The sequence below is a fragment of the Cupressus sempervirens genome, chromosome 11 (genome assembly GCF_028749045.1).
Source record: "Cupressus sempervirens isolate cs-2001-9-10 chromosome 11, ASM2874904v1, whole genome shotgun sequence".
Classification (NCBI taxonomy): domain Eukaryota; kingdom Viridiplantae; phylum Streptophyta; class Pinopsida; order Cupressales; family Cupressaceae; genus Cupressus; species Cupressus sempervirens.
Genome location: NC_143128.1, coordinates 238,781,743 through 238,798,422, shown reverse-complemented (window position 1 = coordinate 238,798,422; position 16,680 = coordinate 238,781,743). Strand labels below are relative to the sequence as shown.

The 16,680-nt window shown below is 34.4% G+C and overlaps 1 protein-coding gene across 1 annotated transcript in view; it reads left to right on the top strand.

The window, feature by feature from the left end:
* Positions 1–472: 472 nt before the first annotated feature.
* The window catches only part of LOC149529048 (protein CTR9 homolog), a 38,646-nt gene continuing 22,438 nt past the window's right edge, over positions 473–16,680 (top strand). The window contains exons 1-3 of the mRNA XM_089808102.1: positions 473–969; positions 3,331–3,605; positions 3,732–3,950. Coding sequence (XP_089664228.1) covers positions 473–969; positions 3,331–3,605; positions 3,732–3,950 — 991 coding nt within the window. The remainder of the gene's footprint in view (positions 970–3,330; positions 3,606–3,731; positions 3,951–16,680) is intronic.

The following is a 16,680-nucleotide window of genomic DNA, read 5'->3' as shown; positions in this document are numbered from 1 at the left end:
GTATGGTGCCACTTTTGAACAACAACAAATGTCACTGGGGCTGGTAATTTGGCTCAAGAGATGTACAAGCCTGTTGACACCACAGAACTTTTAGTTCATCATATAGCATTCAACTGTCTTCTTTAACAAAATCCAAAGAGAATACAAACAAACTAATGAGTCGTGTCTATCTCAATTGAATAGCAAGTACTATAGTGAGTATTAGGAAACTGACCTTGTGAATAGCATCCAGTTCATAAAGTATTAGGAAAGTGACCTTGCTAATTAGTTTAACATAGATTGGTGAACAAAAAATTCATAATAAAAATCTGATTTTTTTTCACACTTGTTCAAACCATATAATGAAACGACAAAAAATGAATTGTATACAAAGACCATATTGTAGGCTATCCAAGTTGAAAGTGAATAGATGACCTTTATGGGGTGTTGTACCAAGTGGAGCAAGTATGTGAGAGCTTGAAGATGGGATTAAATGAAATTGGGAGATCTTAAGAGTTCTCTCTCAAATTTTGAAAAGGTTCTCGAGGTTCACCCTGAGAATTGTGAGAGATTGAAAGCTGTAGGCCATATATATGCTCAACAAGGGCAGCGAGAGAAGGCTTTGGAAATTCTAAGAAAGGTAACTCGCATAGATCCACGTGATGCTCATTCCTTTATTAAGACGGGTGAGTTATTGATATCATCAGACCCCAGTGCAGCCTTAGATTCTCTTAACACAACAAAGTCTCTTCTGAAGAAGAGCAGAGAAGATGTACCCATTGAATTGTTAAACAACATTGGGGTTCTTCATTTTGAGCATGATGAACTAGAGTTGGCTCAACAAACTTTCATGGAGGCATTAGGAAATGGCATTTGGGTTGAATTCATCAATAAACGCCCTAGTATCAATTCTGAAGTTTTTCTTGTGTATTTAAAGGATATGGAATTCTTCCATCGACTAGAAGAAGAAGGTGTTTCACTTGAGTTGCTGTGGGATAAAGTGACAACACTATTTAAATTGAGTTGCTTTTTAAATACTATTTAAATATAATTTAAAATATGAATTTATCCATGAGAAATCCAATGAATAGGTGCTCTTGTATCATAGACAGAGATGTTGATGCAAGGTATGATGTTACTAACTTCCCTCTTAGCGCCCTAGTCCACCAACTCATACATGAAACCATGGGACAAAAAAGAAAAAATGTTGGATTTGAAAGCTTTTTCGATTGGTTATTAGGAGTATGAATGAGGTATGCATGTCAGATTTGAATGAAGCCCTAAGATTCATTCAAATCCCCCACACCAATATCGGCATGGAGGCTTCGAGTGAAGCCCCTTGGGACCTTCATTCAAAGATTTGTCTTCATTTGAAGCCCCAAAAATTTAGCTTCCCCACTTTCCAAATAATTTCTTCATTATGGAAAGTGGGAACCATTATTGTGGCCCTACCCAGGAACAAAATTTAATCACCTAATTTTCCTTTTGTTGACTTCATGATCTTTCTATGAAGCAAATAAAATAATAACTAACATTTTCTATGTTTCAAACTTCTATGTTGACTAAAAAATATCTGTTGAAATAACTTTATTTGACAAATTCCATTAAAAAATTATAACCTTTTTCAACCTAGACTTATATTAGACATTTTATAAGTTACACTAGATTAACATGTTTAAAAGTAACTACACATATCTAAATGTGTGCACTACATAAGTGTGCGATAAAAATATATATGTATATTTCAATCTATCTTGACATATGTTCATAATCACTCATATGAAAAGGAATGTATTCAAATATTTTGAGCTCATCTTTGTCATTTGACTCCCCAAAAATGTGCATACAAGTAACAAAATATTATAGAAAGTCAAGTATTCAAACTATTTGCTAAATGTTACAAGAGAACGATAGATCGTTCATTGTTGAATATATAAAATATTTCATATACCACAGAATAACTATTTTATAAATGAAAACTTTCATACATGGGATGAAGCATTCTGGTTGTTTGAAAGTCTATTGGACATTGTGAGCTTGCATAAAAAATATCACAATAGTCCTTGAATGCTTGAATGTTCTTTTTTCACCTATAAGTAGTGGTGAATATAGAAATAATGAGACATTTTATTTAATCTACTATATGGATTTGAAGCAAACAAAATTATTATAGCAACTCAATGCAAAGGAAAATCAATATATTTAATTTAAAATAGTCTAAATGTGTTCATACAAAAACTATAAATGATTATCCCTATTTAATTGATCTTTATATATTCCTAGTTTTTCAGCTAATGACCAGCCAAATGAAGCCCATAAAGACAACAAGACACAATTTATACCCAAATTAGCAATTTAGAATATTATGAGTGAACCACTTTTCTTTCTTTGTAGCCTATTTTATCTTGGAAATAGGATACCAAATCATGTTGTTATCCTTGATTTATAATCTTATCCTAGTTGATATTTTCTAACAAAAAATTCAATAATCTATTTAGATAACGTGTCTTTTATAGTGTTAACCATTCTCCAAAAATACATATTTTTTTTCTAAAAATATCTTCGAACTCAATGGAAAGCTCATGATTCAACTACCTCTTGTCTCCTATTGAGGTATTTTGGGGATGATATAATCAATAATTCATTCCATCCTACATTGGTAATACTTCTTATTTGGTGAATACATCATTTCATCAAAAAGACTCTTTGTGTGGTGAACCTTTAGTATTTTACCTATACAGTAGATAGATCAGAAGCAACAACATATTTAAATAAACTAAATATCTCTAGAAACATATATGTATATATGTAATAATGTAAATCAAATCAATCTGGAATATTTTCAAGATATAAGTTAAATTCTCATGGATCATTTAGAGGTCATATGTCACAAAAATCTTCAAGTGGGTTACAATTTCTTATTTTTGAAAAATAAATCAAATATTGAATAAATTTGAACCTAAGATTTATTTAAAATAATTTTAAGATATATATTCAATAAAAAAATTTAAAAAAAAAGATAATAGAACTATATCATTGAACATAAGAGGAACAAAATTTCATCACTTGATTTTCCTTTTGTTGACTTCAAAATCTTTCTATGAAACAAATAAAAAACAAATAACATTTTCTATGTTTCAAACTTCTATATTGACTACAAAACATCTTCTCAAATAACTTTATTTGGTGAATTCAATTTAAAAGATTAGAACCATTTTCAGCATAAACTTATACTAGATTTTCAACAATTTTCAAACTTCTATTTTGACTACAAAAGATCTCTTGGAATATAGATTATCCATTGTTGAATATGTAAAATATTTCATATACCATACTATTTAATCTTGCCAGGCTGTTTGAACAACTACATGACACTAAAAAAGCAAATCTTTTGTACAGGCTAATATTGTTCAAGTTTCCTGATTATGTGGATGCATATCTACGACTTGCAGCCATGGCCCAGGCTCGAGATGAGATCCAACTAAGCCTAGAATTGACTGGGGAGGAACTTAAGGTGGATAAAACCTCAGTAAATGCGATTACCATGCTTGGCAACCTAGAACTCAAAACAGATGACTGGCTTAAAGCAAAAGAAACAATTAAAACTGCACAAAATGTATCAGATTGTAAGGATGCTTATGCTAACATTTCTCTTGGAAACTAGAATTATTTTGCAACTTCATGCAATGAGAAGAAGGATCTAGATGTGGAGGGAATACATCTTGATAAGGCTAGGGAACTATATTGTAAAGTGTTGGCTCAGAGACCTAGAAATGTCTATGCTGCAAATGGGGCAGGCATTGTGCTAGCCAAAAGGGGTCATTTTGATATTGCAAAGGAAATTTTCACACAAGTTCAAGAAGCTGCAATAGGAAACATCTTTGTTCAGATGCCTGATGTGTGGGTAAATCTAGCACGTGTTTACTTTGCACAAGGACAGTTTGGGCTTGCAGTGAAAATGTATCAAAATTGTTTGAGGAAATTCTATTTTGGCACTGACACCCAAATTTTATTATATTTACCTCAATCACATTATGAATCAGAACAATGGCAAGATTGTAAAAGAATAGAATCATCAATGTTATAAATTTCAATAATAATAAAATCATCAATATCAAAATGCACCTTATCCTATTATGTAAAATGATGTGGGTGGCTCTCCTAGAATTTCATATTTTGCATGTGATCTATTAGGTAGTTGATTGTACCAATTTCTTCTTTATAAAATATATAAATATCCTTATTTAGGAAATCATATTTCCAATATTAAATAAAAATGACATAATACTTCCACTATTAAATCAAAATGACATACAAATAGCTACAAATAATAACTATTATTTTTCCCATTATCCTTGAGCAGTAATAAAAAATTACTTCAAATTATATGAGAACTCTATGAGGGTGGAATGTATGGTCTCTATAGCAACTGAGAACTTTGGACGGTTTGGTCTGCACTAAGTCATATTCATAGTGGAACAAGAATGTCCATGACATATGAAAGAAATCCAGTTTTGGAAAGTATACTTTATGTGGCTCTATATGGGATGCATTGCATGGAATTACTCAAGGATTTCATAGAAAACAAGAAAGGAACATAATGTTCGAAGATAACTCGAGAATTATATCATTTGAGTTAAAATGATAGTGAATCATCTGATTATAAGGGAAGAGCAATTAATATTACAAAGACGCTAAATTAATTAACAAACATCTGCAATTTTATCTTATTAAAGAGTCAAAATTTGGTAGTATGAATAAGACAAAAGACGAATAGGGAAAATGGGGTATATATATATATATATATATATATATATATATATATATGGGGTAATGTACTCACTATCATGGTCAAATATTAGTTATGCTATAATATGGTAAATCATCAGACCTAATATGGTCACCTTAATAAAAATCTTAGAAACATAATATTTGTGCAAGGTAAACTCTGAACTGATGGTTATTATATCCAATACTAAAGAACATGCATGATTATGCATGATTATTACATCAAATAGTTCTATCTATGAATAATGATAGGGATATTTTAAATGTCATTACATGAACACTTGAATATTCCTGTTAAACCTAAATCAATCTTAAATGACAACAATTTTATCTTTGTCAAATCTATATAAGACTTTGATGATAGAAATATAATCTCTGTCAGCAAGGTATATAATATTCCCATTGTTGGAGAAATTTCTAGAAAAAATAGTAGGATGTTTACTACATGGAAAGACTGCAAAATCTTTGAATTGGCTTTGATGAACCAAATATTATAAGGGTCTTTCCCCTTAGATGAAATAGATAAATTGACCAGTAAGAGGCAAGCATAAAGATGAGTTCAAAGTTATTGAAGATTCCATAATCCCCATTTGGTGCTACAGAATTAGGACCCATCTAAAAAAATAGATGGATAATTAAAGGTGTTGTAGAGACTCGTACAATAATCAAGCATTTTAAAGCTAAGTGCAAATATCTCTGAAGTGGAAGAGAGAAATCACATCCTCTATGTCGAGGAATGAAATAGACCCCATAAATTTCATAATAGGGGTTGAAAAAAAGTAATTTCTTAGCATCTTGAGTGAAACCACAAAAATCACAATCCGTGAGTGTTGCTTTGCCCACATGATTTTGATTAACTCACAATGTCACCTACATCCCATCTCAGAAGACTGTGCAAAGAGGGTCGCTTGAAAGATGTGTTGCACATTTTGTTTACTCTAAATAACACTTGTGTAGACTCTTCTACATATATTCATCTATTATAGGCTTGCATTGGCAACAAAGCCCTTGTAGAGGGTAAGAAAATCCATTCTCATATCAATGTCAAGGGACCTTTATTTTCCAGAAACACATTTTTACAAAATGTGATTATCAACATGTATGAAAAGTGTGGAATTTTAGTGAATGCTTGAAACATTTTTGAATTCATGGGTAAACCTGACATCTTCTCTTAGAATGTTATAATTTCAACTTATAGAAAACATGGGTTTCCTAAAGAGGCATTCACCCTGTTTTACCAAATGTGGAGAACAATTGTCCAGCATGATCACTTCACCTTCTCACAACTCTCCCTATACGTCCCTGTATGGGTTCTCTAAAACATGGTTTATAGATCCACAACAGATTACTTAGATGTGGATTTCAATATAATGTTGTTGTGATGATTACCCGAATGGACATATATGTGAAATGTGGAAACATGCACAATGCACACAAAGTGTTTGAAGAAATGCATCAAAGAGATGTGGTAGCATGGAATGCGATTATTGCTTGCTGAAAATGAGGGTTTTAGTAAATCATTGAATCAAATGCACCTGTCAATCTGTAGCAAACATGGCCTTGTATTAAGTCTTGAGTGTTTATCATGATTTTGTGATTTTGAATTCCATTTGTTGCATTCTGATTTTGTGGTTCCAATTTAAAAAAAATTTGCTAACACAATTGATGGATAGGTATCCAATAACACCATCCTAATTTAGTACCAAGGGTTTTGAAACCCCTTAGAATAATAGGGGTCTATTGTTTCACCCACAATGGTCGACCTGAAACCAAGAGAGGTAAAGGCACCACCAGAAACATTTGAACTGGTCACAACTTATGGTCGATCTGTTGAAACACAAGGTCAAAAGGGAGACCCTCTTCTGGATCATATAAAAAAGGTTGCTTCCAATATCTTTAATAGTAAGATGTCTTGGCCAAAGAAAATTCATTTTGGGGCCAAGCCTAATAAGTTTCAAAGCTTTAGAGTAAATCTTGTTTGAGGTTTCAAGCAAATGGGGATTAAACGAACACATGATTAATGGATTCTTCAGGCTTTTCACATTAAATGCACATGTTATCATGAGAAAATTTTCTCTAATTTAGATTTTTAACTATAATGATTTTACCTTGGCAAGTGGTTAACCCTTGAAAATTTGATGGAGACTAGACTCGCAGCCCTCACTCCAATGTTGTTGGAACTAAAGGAAGTGGTGGGATGGAGATCAGACTCGCAGCCCCTCGTGCCAATGTTGCAATGTTTCGATGGAGACCGAACTCACAACTTCCCTTGCACCAAATGAAATGTTACATTTTTGCCCTTTTTTTTGGTTTTATGCTGTGGTGTGTGCCACAATTTTGACAAAACTAATTTGTCGCAATTGCGACCAACACGGGCATGTTATTAAAGAAAAACAAAAATTTTCTTTATAACGTGACCAACCAACCCATTTAAAAAACTTGGTTGCAATTTTTGGTCGCAATTTAGGGTAAAATGCACTAGTGGGGCTTGATCTTAGTATCGCTATGAATCAGGTAATTCCTTATTTTCACCAATTTCTCCCAAAACCCATACAAGTAAATTATAGTTACAAATACTACTATTGGAGTATGACAACATATAGCAATCTCATTTGTAGTTCCTTTGGACCAACTATTTGATCCAGCACTATGGATTCAACAAAATAGGCCTAATTACCCTTCACTTACAAAGAAACTCTCAATATTTCTAACCCAAGGCCCTATACGGGCTATGGTAATATTCTATCATGATCTAAAACAACATATTTTCACACCCATCTACCTAGCCATGGGCATTCGATAGGCTAACTACCAAACCCTCAGTCTTATGCCCTTAAAACTAGGGCTTTCTCAAAGTACCTTCTCCAACCACTTCCAAATTCAAGAAAAGGTTACTTCACCTTACATGACATATTATAAGGGAAAATATCACCTACAAACCAACAATTTCCATTTTGAAGAAAGAAAGCATTTCCCCTTTATCCCTAGTCATCTTAGTTTCTTGCACCAAAATCACATCCTATTTATGCTACCAAACCACATTTCGCAAAATATCCTTCTTATGAGGAGCATTCAATCCTCTAATATTCTATGATATGATATTCCTTTATAGCTTTTGTTACAACTCTCCTAGATGGTGAATTGTCTCCCATTTACTATATCAACTTTACTTGCCAATTCTTTTATTTCTTTATTATTCTTCCTATCCAAACAATAATTCTTACCTTCCACATTAGGTTTGTACTTTCTCTTAGTAACCCTATTAAAAAGGGGCTAGTAGTCGAGAACTTCTTCTTCCTACTATTGACTTCTACCCATTCGCTTTGAACTTTGTTGGTGCAAGAGCACCTAGGAAATATGCAAAGTTTCCTAAATCATTTTTGGCTTGTAGTGGTATTGGTTTGACCACATGAATAAGGGCTATGGGATAAAGCCCCAAGTGTGTGAGTTGTGTTTGTAAATAGGTTTTTGTTGTGTTTGAGTTCCCAAGTTGCTTCTATGTTGGCAAAATTGCTTAAATTGCTTGTTAGAGCCTAGAATGGTCAAACATTGACCAAGACCCTAGGAGGATGGGAAAGATGGAAAAAATGTTAAAAGTTGTAATTACATGGAAATAGGTTCATTTAACCAAGTTTGAGGTCATGGAGCCATTAAATGCACAATAGTGAAAAAGTTGCTTGACAACATTAACAAAAAGTGCTAAATCTTTATAAGGGCTTCAAGAATCAGTTGGAAACCTATGAGATCTATTGATTCATGTGGGTAAGAGGTATTTAAGACCAAGCCAAGTCAGTTTGAGGGTTGGCACATGCTTTTGTATGAATTTGGCATTGGAATGAAGAGCAAACTAAGCATTTTGATGACAGTTTTCTAATTTCACCCTTCATCCACACCTTTAATGGATTGATAGGGTTGTTCTTTCCATGTGGTTTGATAGTGTATGGAATGTAGATGCTTTGGTAAAGATTAGGATTTTTTTTTATCAGTTCCTTTACTAGTTTGAAAAATCTTTTTAAAGTTGCCAGTTCGCTAGTCTATACAAAGCAATCAGCAAAGAAACCTCTATAACTTGAATTCTAATGGTGGAACCATGATGGCCTTTTGGAATCAAGTAATAGACTGTATAAAAAATGTAAATATGTATTTTGGTCTTGTCTTGCAGAGGTTTTGTTTTTTTTTTCCAAGAGGCCCTAGGCGAGTTTGCATACCCAGCTAGGCAATGAAATCAGCAAATAAGTGTTTGAAAGGAGCATAGAATATAGCCAAGAATGCACTCTTAGAAGCCAGTTGTGAAGAACGGTGCAATGAGAGCACTAGGGAGACCCCATGGTGAAATAGAGTTTTGAGTTGATTGGTGAGGATTAGTGTAATAAGGGAATAGAGAGAAGATTCCCTTGGAATAGGGTATAGGAAAAATACCCTGAGAGGCTAGGAGAAAGCCTGGAGTGAGTTCTAGTAGTTAAGGCTAGAACCTTGTTCAAGATCATTTGTCCTCCAACTCCAAACGATTTCCAATACCAAACTGAAATTGATTTACTAGAACAATCAAAACTGACAACACCAAAAGGCTAGATTACCATGCACCATCCACCTAGTACATACCAACTATTATAAAGACTCAAAACTGGCTATTTTAGTCTGCCTTCTAGGCCTAGTTTAAGGCCATTTACAAAGTAACTCACAATCCCTTGACTTTTGGAACTTCGATGACCCAAAACAGTCTTAAGAGATGACTCAAATGCAATGATTCTTCTATTTTTTTGGTCGCATGATCAACTTTACAATGGTTTTTACAAAACCCTCCTTTCTAGCCCCCTTACCCTAGGTCTTTCTAGAAATCTTACTTTGCAACGTCTCTAGAATCCCAAAATGGTTCAAACACCTTCACTTTGGTTATATTAGACTACTTCCAATGTAAAATGAAACTCTTGTTTAGAGAAAACACTAAATCCACCTTCGGAGCAATCAATTTTGACTACCCAAACTTGTCTCCTGCATGTGGGAATGAGGTTTTAAACTCATTTAGACTCTCAAAACCAAATGAAACCTCCCTTTGGACCCTTTACATGACTTGATTAAGCCCATTTTGGCTTATATTGCCAATGTTGGCAATTTTACAAAATATTGCACTTTTAGTGCCTTTTACATCTTTTAGAGGCTTTGATAGCCTTATTACATTATTTAATACCTTTATAGGTCTTTTCTATCCACCCCTAACCTAGGATCAATCCTGATGCAGAGGATAGGGTGATGGACCCAAGTAACAACCCAAAATGAGAAAAATTGTAACAATGTGCCAAGTGGCCCTTCTAGGTCTTGATGGGAAAATCCTACAAACAGTCAACTCTAAGATGTTTTTAGGCTTTAATAGGTTTTTTCTACCCTATCTAGCATGTTTCCATCAACACCCTTCAGTTTCCATACCCTCCAAGCCAAAATGCATAATTCAACCAAATGTTGTCAATGCAAAAATTGCAAAGTTGCATTAGCAACTTTTGCAACAATTTAGCAACTTTTAGGAAATAACCATAAAACTATCTATATTCCTATATTCCTTTGAGGTTTTACTATTTCTGAACCTTTTCTAAGTCATAGAATTGGAATCAAGTGAAAAATGTAAAAATTGCACTTTTTGTGCAAAGTTGCATTGTTGAAAGTTATAAAAGTTGCTCAAATTTACAACTTAGTGGAAAAAAGGTCATAGGATCGAACTTTCTGCTTCATTAGCTCCGAGTGGCTAGGTAAACCCTATCCTCAACCTCTTCATGTCCCCTTTAGTGCTCGAACATTCTCGAGCATGCCGAACCGGAATGTACCCAAGGGTTACTAAATCCCATAGGGCTGCAAAATTTGACGGGGCATATCTCAAAGCTCGTGTGAGGTATGGATGCGATTCTAGTTCGTATAGGACCATGTTGCAGAGACCTATAATAACCTCTCTCACTTTTTGGAGATCACATTCCATTTTCATTTTACAATGCCATCTCGAGTGATGTTGAAACTTATAGTGTTGGCTAGTACAAAGTTGCCAACTGCCAAATCTCTCTCACCTTTCGTCGTGGGATTGAACTATCTACTCTGTTAGCTCTAGGTGGCCGAGTAAACCCTATCCTCAACCTTTTCATGTCCCCTTCAATGCTCAAAAATTCTTGGGCATGCCAAACCGGAATGTCCCCAAGGGTCACTAAATCCCACACGGCTGCAATCTTTGACGGGGCATATCTTGAAGCTCGTGTGAGGTATAGATGCGATTCTAGTTCCTAAAATACCATATTGTAGAGACCTACAATAAGCTCTCTCACTTTTTGGAGATCACATTTCATTTTTATTTTACAATGCCATCTCAAGTGATGCTGAAACTTGCAGTGTTGGCTAGTACAAAGTTGCGAACTGCCAAATCTCTCTCACCTTTCATCGTGGGATCGAACTGTCTACTCTATTAGCTTCAAGTGGCTAGGTAAACCCTATCCTCAACCTCATCATATCCCCTTCAGTGCTTGAACATTCTCGGGCACACCGAACCGGAATGTCCCCAAGGGTCACTAAATCCCACAGGGTTGCGATCTTTGACGGGGTATATCTTGGAGCTCGTGTGAGGTATAGATGTGATTCCAATTCCTATAGGACAATGTTGTAGAGACTTAAAATAATCTCTCTCACTTTTTGGATATCACATTCCATTTTCATTTTACAAGACCATCTCGGGTGATGCTAAAACTTGCAGTGTTGGCTAGTACAAAGTTGCCATCTACCAAATCTCTCTCACCTTTTGTCGTGGGATCAAATTGTCTACTCCGTTAGCTCCAGGTGGCTGGGTAAACCCTTTCCTCAACCTCATCATGTCCCCTTCAGTGCTCAAATATTCTTGGGCATGTCGAATCGGAATGTCCCCAAGGGTCACTAAATCCCATAGGGTTGTGATCTTTGACAGGGCATATCTCAGAGCTTGTATGAGGTATGGATGTGATTCTAGTTCCTACAAGACCATGTTGCAGAGACCTATAATAACCTATCTCACTTTTTGGAGATCACATTCCATTTTCATTTTACAATGCCATCTTGGGTGATGTTGAAACTTGCAGTGTTGGCTAGTACAAAGTTGCCAACTGCCAAATATCTCTCACCTTTCGTCATGGGATTGAACTGTCTGCTTCATTAGCTCTGAGTGGCCTGGTAAACCCTATCCTCAACCTTGTCATGTCCCCTTCAGTGCTTGAACATTCTCAAGCACGCCAAACCAGAATGTCCCCAAGGGTCACTAAACCCCACAAGGCTGTGATCTTTGATGGGGCATATCTCAAAGCTCGTGTGAGGTATGCATACGATTCTAGTTCTTACAAGACCGTGTTGTAGATACCTACAATAACCTCTCTCTCTTTTTGGAGATCACATTCAATTTTCATTTTACAATGCTATCTCGGGTCATGCTAAAACTTGTAGTGTTGGCTAGTACAAAGTTGCTAACTACCAAATCTCTCTTGCCTTTCGTCGTGGGATCAAACTATCTACTCTGTTAGCTCTGGGTGGCTGGGTAAACCCTATCCTCAACCTCATCATGTCACCTTCAGCGTTCAAACATTCTCGGGCATGCCAAACTGGAATGTCCCCAAGGGTCACTAAATCCCATAGGGCTGCAATCTTTGACAGGGCATATCTCGAAGCTTGTGTGAGGTATGGATGCGATTCTAGTTCCTACAAGACCATGTTGTAGAGACCTACAATAACCTCTCTCACTTTTTGGAGATCACATTCCATTTTCATTTTACAATGCCATCTCGGGTGATGCTGAAACTTGTAGTGTTGGCTAGTACAAAGTTGCCAACTGCCAAATCTCTCTCACCTTTTGTTGTGGGATTGAACTGTATGCTCCGTTAGCTCCGAGTGGCTGAGTAAACCCTATCCTCAACCTATTAAAAAAATATTTGTAGACCACTATTAAGTCTATCTCTCTAATGACTTGTTGAATGTTTTTTGTTGCATGAAAATGATCACCAATTGAACCATTGTTAATTACAAAAAATCTTGCACCCTCTAAAAAAGACATATTCCATTTACATCATTTCTTAACGAAACCAAATTTTATCATAACTTTATGCCAGAAATCCATTTGAAGCCTATCATAAGCTTTCATCATAGTCAGGTTAATGACACATGAGGGAAAGGAGTTTTTTTTAATGGAATGCAATACTTCATGAAAAACTAATGCACCATTCATAGTTTCTCTTCCAAAAATAAACCCCCTTCTATTTAGAAACAATCAAAGGGGGAATATACCTTCAATTTTCTCATCGTAAGATAGAATGCCATTGACATCCCCAGGCAAAATAAATTTATCATCTTCAATGTTGGAAATAGCCTAAGAATAGGAATCCAAAACTTTTGTATTATCATCACATGTAGAAGTAGGGCCATATATATTGAGCACTGTAAATGACATACCAAAATTAGTAACAACTACTTACCACTAGTTAGGAAAAGATTGAATATATAGTAGTGCAAGATTTATGGTTCCAAAGAATACATGAACCACCCGAAGCACGTGCAACATGAACATGAAATGAGTTCCGCTTAGTCAACTTTGCAATAATAGAAGAATATGATTATTGAGAAAATTTTGTTTTTTGAAGCAAAATTACATTAGCACCACCAGCATCAAGTTAGATTAGAGAGCAGATCTTTTTTTTGACATTTCATGAAAGGTCCCTCATTCTTCTAAGGAGTGCCTTTTGCACTCCTTTTCCTTTTGCTATCTATCAAATTTTTATCCAGAGTAGCTTGAATACCAAGGTCAATTTTCTCCTTAATCTTTTAAGCATTAGGTTTTCTTTGTTGTCTCTTACAAGTAGACACTTGAATTGAATCAGGCATGGGAGTTTGATGTGGAGAATAGCTTTTCAAAGGATCAAAATACTTCTTAGAGTCCTTATTTGCAAAATATGACTTACTAATAGGCACCTTATGTGCAACCAAGTCAGAATTAGTTAAATCCTTATAGAAATTATCAACCATTATAGGATAGCAATGAATAAAAGGAAACATTATTGGGGTTACATGGATTAGTAACTATCATTATTCCCTTAAATAATAATGAACACTATTGTATACTCATAGCCTAAACTAAACAAAATTGTTGTTTCAAATGGTGTTATAGGGACACTAGCTAAATAGCCTAATATTTGCACAACAAAAAGTGGGTAAAGTAAGACAAACCTTTAATTGATGAGAAAAATAAGAAATCTAAGGAGGAGATGGCTTTAGTGCAACCAATTATATCACCAAGCACAAGATCAATCACATTACAAGACAAGAAAAAGATGAAAAAGAGTAGAAGAGATTAGGTAATATTAGATGAAGCTATCATACTTTCAACCTATGATCATACAAAATTGGATTCTGATGCTATGATAAATTATGGAGAATTGTGAAGGGGAAAGATGCAAAAGTGAAAGATAGGAAGTGAAGTACAAACAAGTATTATAAGATGTAAAGGACATCTTATTACAAATTGTTCTAGATGCACTAGCCAATGACAAACCTCCAATGATTGATCAGTTAAGTTTACTTGTAAAATAGGTAAATGCACTTGATGTTGATGTTAATGAAAATTTGATACAATTAGAAGAGAAAAGAATATTGAAGAAGATTATGGAGAAACTAAATGAGTCCATTACTGCTCAACAAGTTGAACTTGGTGGTATTACAACCAAGCTAGAAAATATTCTTAAGGAGATAATCGACCTACTCCAATAGTTATGTGATGTAATACATTTGAAACAATATATTTTAAAGAAAGTTGAAAAATATTGATGAGGATTTAAAGAATAGTATTTCTAAGTTAACTAAGGTACCTTAGTTAATCCAGGTTGATTTAAGTAAAGACATGGACAAGATGAGAAGACAAAGTCTTGAATTTCAAACACTCTTGATACCTTACTTGGAACTCATACAAAAGAATGTTAATAAGGTTAGATAACTTATTCTTACTCCTAAAATTTCTATTATTTAACATGTGATTGAACTTTGAATGGAGATACATCCACAACACTTGGCATTGGATGGCCACTTGGTAAATATTAAGTCTATCTCTCTAATATTTGTAGACCACTATTTTGTTGGATAGAGTAATTTCAAACTACTGATTTCTTTAATGGAGTTCCTAATAAATCTCAAGGTTCTCATTTAGGTGACCAATTGCCAGGAGGTCCACAAATATTGCTCGATAAAGTCTATTGCCAATCAATATTGTATCAAAAATTCAAACTAATTAGTTATTGAATTAAACTTAATAAACAAATGATAGAGAAGGAAAACTTTAAACATGAACAAGATCATAAATCATATGACGATGACATATTGCAAATGATTAACTTATGCTTAAACAATGATAAAGTTTATTGTTAATCAATATTCTATCAAAGTTTTTAATAGATTAGGTATTGAATTTAATTTCATACATTCACATATCTAATTTAATGTCATACATGAACAAACATGAACAAACATATCATATATTAACCAATAATGTCATAAGTCGAATAATGTCATGCATCAAATATAGAATATCATATACATCAAATGTGTATCGAATATGTCCACTGATGCCTATATATATACATGTCTAGATCAACTACATCTTTTCCTTCCCACGAGGGGAAGGAAATAAGTCTCTCGATGTCCTTTTCCATCGTGTGGAGGGAGACGGTGGAGATGATGGGGCCCTCCTGATACGCTCACTCGACCTCTTGTTGAGGCTCTTCTCTAGCTCCAACTGATACAAAGAAAGTAGATATGAATCAATATTTGTTATATGTTGAAATCAAATATATGTACACACAAAATCAATTATTTTCTTACTATTGACAAAATAGTCACTCAGTAAGTTCACCTCAAATGCTCGTGGACGATCAGGCGTGACGAGACCCTACAACAATTCAATAAATATAATCACTTATAAATACACATATCACCAACAAAAATATTGTACCCAAGTAAATATCACCAAAGTCATCTTATACCCACCAATTCCAACCCAAGTTTTGATTGTGGGTCCAATATATTTAGAGCGTGTGAAATTTGATCTAACAACTTACTTTTGGGTTTAGAGAGAAAATACATGTCATAAATGGTAAGATAAGGTCCAATAAATGAAAGAAATTATTTGATTGAAGTTGAAATAGAGAAGCACACTTATAGATAAAGGTAACCTTGATTTTTTAAAGAAAATGTATCAATATAGGACTTAAATAATAATTTGAAGGTCCAATGAGTGTTAGGAGAGTGTGAAATCAATGTAGGAACCCATAATGTATATTAAAATGGGGCTAAAATTAATACCAAATAAGTGTTCTTACTTTTTCAAATGATACATGTAGTCCCCACTTTATTGGAAGCATGTGTCCACCTCATGCACACAATAAAGTAGAAGAAAAAAAGAGAAAGAGGGAAGGATTTTGGGAAAACTAAAAGGAGATTAAATATCACCAAGCTAAAGGACAAAAGCTCCCAAACCCAGAATATTAACTATTACATTCATTTTCAAGAATACATAAAAGAACAACAAAATCCTAAAGCTTACTAAGATTCCAAGTCAACTAGTTGAAGAGACCTCACTCAAGAAAATGTCTCAATCTCAAGCATTGTGTTGAAAAGGCTATAGAAAAAGCTCAAGTGGTCACTTGAGAAAAGAAAGAGCAAAAATAAAAGATAATAAAATACTCAATGATTTATCCCACTAGCATAGCTATAAGAGTATGAAAAGAAGAGAGAAGGGCCATGAATCCAAAAGTCTAATAAGTTATCTTATCCAAGTTTATTTTGTATGAGAGGAGGACGACGACGAGAATGAAAGAATGTAGAATTTTTTTATGCTAGTTCCATTCATCCCAAAGAAATAGTGAAGGAGATTTGATGGTG